Source organism: Mycetomoellerius zeteki, unplaced genomic scaffold, assembly GCF_001594055.1.
Source record: "Mycetomoellerius zeteki isolate Tzet28-1 unplaced genomic scaffold, Tzet1.0 scaffold192, whole genome shotgun sequence".
NCBI classification, from domain to species: Eukaryota; Metazoa; Arthropoda; class Insecta; order Hymenoptera; family Formicidae; genus Mycetomoellerius; species Mycetomoellerius zeteki.
In genome coordinates this window covers 11,385-17,243 of record NW_017256875.1, presented here as the reverse complement: position 1 = coordinate 17,243, position 5,859 = coordinate 11,385, and the positions used below count along the sequence as shown (strand labels likewise).

General features: G+C 34.5%; 2 protein-coding genes across 2 annotated transcripts; one reads left to right on the top strand and one right to left on the bottom strand.

Annotated features, from left to right (window-relative positions):
- Positions 1–139: 139 nt before the first annotated feature.
- On the top strand, positions 140–2,202 carry Rpt4 (Regulatory particle triple-A ATPase 4). The gene is made up of 7 exons (XM_018446972.1): positions 140–257; positions 494–573; positions 650–689; positions 925–1,061; positions 1,134–1,506; positions 1,607–1,870; positions 1,956–2,202. Exons 1-7 carry the CDS (start codon positions 161–163, stop codon positions 2,144–2,146), a joined length of 1,182 nt encoding a protein of 393 aa, XP_018302474.1. The 5' UTR covers positions 140–160; the 3' UTR covers positions 2,147–2,202.
- A 207-nt stretch (positions 2,203–2,409) lies between these two features.
- Positions 2,410–3,755, bottom strand: wuho (tRNA (guanine-N(7)-)-methyltransferase non-catalytic subunit wuho). The gene has a single exon (XM_018446974.1). The coding sequence runs from the start codon at positions 3,642–3,644 to the stop codon at positions 2,481–2,483; it is 1,164 nt and encodes a 387-aa protein (XP_018302476.1). The 5' UTR covers positions 3,645–3,755; the 3' UTR covers positions 2,410–2,480.
- Positions 3,756–5,859: the final 2,104 nt, after the last annotated feature.

The following is a 5,859-nucleotide window of genomic DNA, read 5'->3' as shown; positions in this document are numbered from 1 at the left end:
GCCATTGTCTGCTGAGATAGGACCATTCTTCTAGATCTGAAAAGTATAATCCAATCAGCGCGAAGAAAACTTCCAACAGTTGCAAGACGGTTTTGACGCGCACGTCTTGCCTATCTACAAAAATTCTATCGATGACAGTTAGACAGCAAAATAAGTAAAGATGGCGGTTACCATGGATTCTGTAAGAGAAAAAGCGCTTCAAGATTACCGAAAAAAGCTTTTAGAACATAAAGAAGTTGAGTCACGTCTCAAGGAAAGTAAGATATTTTCGTAAATATTATAAATTTTATATAATAAAATTTCATTTACAAAGTACATATCTCGGAGGCCCCTTAACCTCTCACATCTCTCCTGTTAAGTTTTCTTTAGTCTATATTTTATATTTAGATACGTTTTTCTTACGATATTATTATATTGATATTTTTTCGAACTTTTTATTTTATATCTTACAATTAATTTATTTTAAAAACTATAAAATGTATGTACTTTCTAGTGAGAGAACACCTCAAGGATCTGACAAAGCAATATGACAAGTCTGAAAATGATTTAAAGGCCTTACAAAGTGTTGGACAAGTATGTTATCGAAATATTGTAACTAATAATTTATGCTTATCTTTATGTTCTATATTTTACGATCTTTATCTTATAGATTGTTGGAGAAGTATTGAAACAACTTACAGAAGAAAAGTGTAAGTAATCAATTTATATTGACTAATATAATACATATGTCTGCATCTCTATGTTATATTTAATTTTAAAGATGCCTAAAAATTTTAAGTTTTATTACAGTGATATGCTATTTACACTTTGTAAGAACAATGAGATATACATTTAACTAATAAATATATGTACCTTGTAAATTTACAGTTAAAATATAAATTAATGTTTCCAAAGCAAAAATAATGGATTTAATTTGTTATATAGTTATAGTGAAAGCAACAAATGGTCCACGTTATGTTGTTGGATGTCGACGTCAATTGGACAAAAATAAATTAAAGTCTGGAACTAGAGTTGCTTTAGATATGACAACTCTTACGATCATGCGTTATTTGCCACGTGAGGTAAAAAACTCATTATCTATGAAAAGATTGGTTTTAATTCTTCAAAAATTTATTTGTATTGTTGCTTTTTAGGTTGATCCATTAGTTTATAACATGTCTCATGAAGATCCTGGCCATGTGACTTATTCTGCAATCGGTGGTTTGAGTGAACAAATACGTGAATTGCGTGAAGTTATAGAATTGCCATTATTAAATCCTGAACTTTTCCAAAGAGTTGGAATTACTCCTCCCAAGGGATGCTTGTTATATGGTCCTCCAGGTACTGGAAAAACATTATTGGCAAGAGCTGTTGCCAGTCAGTTAGATGCAAATTTTTTGAAAGTTGTTTCGAGCGCTATTGTTGATAAATATATTGGAGAATCAGCTAGACTGATTAGAGAGATGTTCAATTACGCTCGTGACCATCAACCTTGTATTATATTCATGGATGAAATTGATGCTATTGGTGAGTATGACATTTTTAATTTAAAGAAATATCTAGATTAAGAGAGGAAATTATAGATTAAATATTAATAAAATTAATATTTATTTTTACATATACATAGGTGGCCGTAGATTTTCGGAAGGGACAAGTGCTGATCGAGAAATCCAGAGAACTTTGATGGAATTGTTGAATCAAATGGATGGATTTGATTCTTTGGGTCAAGTTAAAATGATAATGGCTACAAATAGACCTGATACTTTAGATCCTGCATTGTTACGACCAGGAAGACTGGATAGAAAGATTGAAATACCGCTTCCTAATGAACAAGCTCGTTTAGAGATTTTAAAGATACATGCCTTGCCAATTGCCAAACATGGTGAAATTGGTAAGAAACTAGTTCATTCTTAATGTTTTAAAGTATTTTAAATATTTCGTTTTACAATATTATAAAAATATATATGCAAATGTAGATTATGAAGCTGTGGTTAAACTCTCTGATGGATTCAATGGTGCTGACTTAAGAAATGTGTGCACAGAGGCTGGCTTATTTGCAATACGATTAGAAAGAGAATATGTAATACAAGAAGATTTTATGAAAGCTGTCAGAAAAGTATCTGATAATAAGAAACTCGAATCGAAACTAGATTATAAACCTGTGTAATTCGATGTATATTATTTTATATTTCAAAAGTAATATTAGATGTCTGTTAATTTTATATGACCTAAGTGAGGATCATTCAATATTGTCTTACTAAAATTTTTATTTTCTATAATGAAATTATATTTGTGTAGAAGAGAGTTTATTCATCATTAACACAGAAAATTTTTATGATATAATTAATAACATTGATATAATCTAAAATGATTGATGTAAAATAAATATAGAAATCCCTTTGTTTCTCTTTTTGAGTGTTTGCCAGATTATTGCAAATATTTATTTATACATTTTACAAAATATTAAACATCGTATTTATAACATTTGTAAGAATTATAATCTACTCTGTATTACCTGCAAGACGAATTTTTTTCCTTTCTTGATATTCCTGCGCATTGTCATATTTTCTTTTATATAAAACGGGAAACAAATTTCGTTTAACAATAGTATTTTTTAAAATTTGCCAGGAGACATTGAGACGCTTGATTATAGAATTCAGAGCATCATAAGTTACAAATCTATCGTTTTCGAATTTGAATACTTGCAACCCTATATCTGTCAATACCCACAAATCTTGTTTATGTAAAAGACATTCAATAGGTTCAGTTTCCATGGTTATGGACTCCAAATAATTTGCTTTTAACTGTGTGTTATTGTTACCACTAATCCTATAAACTAACAGTATTTTGCTACTATAAAAACTTATTATAATTAAAGATTCTATTTTACTAAGATAATATACTCTGAGATACTTGACAGGCAGTATATCCACAGATTCATCATACTGACAGTCACGGAGGTCTTGATTGAATCTTTCTATGTCACATTTCGATATCTTATCGTAAAAATTGACAGACAGTAGTTCGCTACCACATTTATAGTTCCACAATTTAAAGACTCCATCACCACCGCACGATATTAGAATGCTCTTTTCATGAGGTAACTCCGAAATATTCGTCACAAATTTTCCATGTCCCAAGCAGTAGGATACAATGTTGTAGCAGTTGGGAAACATGGAAACTCTTATTTTTTCATCTCTGTCAGTTGTTAGAACGTACTTCATATCTTGTGTGACAAGTACGTCGAGAAGCATTGACAAGTGTCCCAAGATAAAGGTTCCAGCTTCCGTTGGACAACTGGTGGAAAACAGGTAAGCGTCTCCAGCCTTATCTGCTATCACGATATCGTTGTTCGGTGAGAATCTCACTCTGCTTGCGGCCCTGGTGAGTGTTCGATTCGACAGGAGCTTCAAGTCCTTCGTTTCATACAGGCACAGTTGTTTGCGATTCGTGCATACCGAAAAATATTTCCCATCTTCTGAAAACGCCAGAGACGTTATCATGTGATAAGCCTCGATATCCACTTTGTTGTGCACGTTTATCTTCCTCTTCGACTCCAGATCGGGCAAAATTATCGTGTTTTCGGTGTTATTGTCAATATCGTGCATTATCACACGTTCATTGTTGCACAGAGCAACGTACGACTCGTACACAGAAAAGCTCATTGTTGGAACGTTCGTGAAAGTTTTCAAAATAACACTGTTCGCAGCAATAAACGAATACAATCTCTAATGACGTACGTGCATCAATACAACGATGCAACACGTGTACTTTGCAACCTAACCTAACTTTTACACAGAGCCCAGGCCTAAAGCCCTGCGCACAATAGAGGAAATATTAGGAACAGGAATAGATGTTAAGATTTTAACCTATCAGATACCAGTTACACCGGAATACACGATTTCTGATAGGTTGAAATCTTAATGGCTGCGTTCAGCAGACTCAACAGTTTTGCAACCGTTTTATGATTGTCTGCTGAGATAGGACCATTCTTCTAGATCTAAAAGTATGATCCAATTAGCGCGAAGGAAACTTCCAACAGTTGCAAAACAACCGTTCTGCTGAACGCAGCCAATATCTATTCCTGTTCCTAATATTTCCTCCATTGTGCGCAGGGCCTAAGCCTAGCAGATGATGCGGTGCAGTAGAGATAGCGCATTCAGCAGACACACAGTTGAGTAAAAGCTCGCTGCTATTGGTGCATTCTTCTAGATATAAAGATCTAATTCTTTATGCAAGGAATTCATCAGATCTGCTAAATCAGATTTGATTCAGCACTCACAAATAGTCAAACGTATTGAAAATATAAAAAATCGATTGATCTGATTGATAACAATAATAAATTAATAGAATTTATCACATAAAGATAAACTCGAACGAGCCGAAATTAAATTAGCAACATTTTATGCTGAACCAGATATTGCATTTTACATCGCGAATCACTTAATTCCACTATTTAAGGATATTTGTATAGATCCTAAAGTTGTACAAAATTTTGCATTAGGCCGACTTAAATATAGTATATATGTAAAAATATAAAAAATACATTACAATTTTCAAAAGCTTTTTAACGCATAGGCGACTAGTGAACTCCTGTTTAATAACGGGTACTGAAGCTACATTCGACGCGCATGCACTAAAACCGGCCCGTCTAAAGCCTGATTTATAATGGCCGTAACCATTAACTTATACCGGTGCCGGTAACCCCGGATCTACAATAGAGTTCTAAGCCTTACGCCATAAGAAATCGACGAATCATAGTCGATTATTCTCCTCGAATTCGACTGTAATTGGTCGAATTCTTACGGCTTAAGGCTTAAAACACCTATTGTGGATCCGGACTAAAGTTCAACCATAGGATTTCAATGCTTTCGTTCATACTAATACGGCAAGTTAGTATGAACGAAAGCATTGAAATCCTATGGTTGAACTTTACCGGCACCGGCATAAGTTAACGGTTACAGTCATTATAAATCAGGCTTAACGCGGAACGAGAGCGGAACCAATCACGAGCGTTCCGTAGTTTTCGTTACGCGACTTCAAATTCCTTCATCTCCATGGAGCGGAATGAGCGTAATGCGGGGTCTACAATAGAAGTCGTAGCAGTCGTAGGGTTCCGCTACGACTTCTATTGTAGACCCCGCATTATGGTTACTGTTACGAAAGGTGGGTGCTACAGCCTAAGGGCCCTGGCACACAAAAAACTTAAGGCAGTAAGACGTAAGCAGTAAGGAAATCAACATGTTGGATTCGCTACTGCTTATGTTATGGCCTTATGGACTCTACTGTGATTGGTCAATTCGCTTACTGTTTACATTTTACTGCTTAAGTTTTTTTGTGTGCCATGGCCCTAAGAGAGTAAGTGAGAGAGAAGTTAGATGGCGTTACCGTATGTAATGTCTCAACTTGCGCATGCGCGCTACGATTTTGGCTTCACCAATATCAAAAATGCCGACAGAGAGTTGCGCTACTGTATACTGTGGCGTAGCTAAGGCCAGAATCAGACTACGCATTGAAGATTGAGGTTGAAGATTGAAGATTGAAATTTGACCAATAAGGACAAAGAAATTCTGTCCTATGTGTCTGTATATTTTCTTTGTGTTGATTAGATTATATTTTTCTATCTAGAGCTACATAAGGTTAATATTACATTTGCCAGACACGCGAGGAAATAGCGCATTATATTAATAACACGATTTCAACCTATCAGAAATCGGATATACCGGATTACATAGTTTCTGATAGGTTCAAATCGTGTAATTTCTATCGCTATCGTTATTCCCTCGCATTATATCTGGCCGGAATCAGACTATGCATTGAAGATTGAGATTGAAGATTGAAGATTAAAATTTGACCAGTGAGAACAAAGGAATTTTAGCT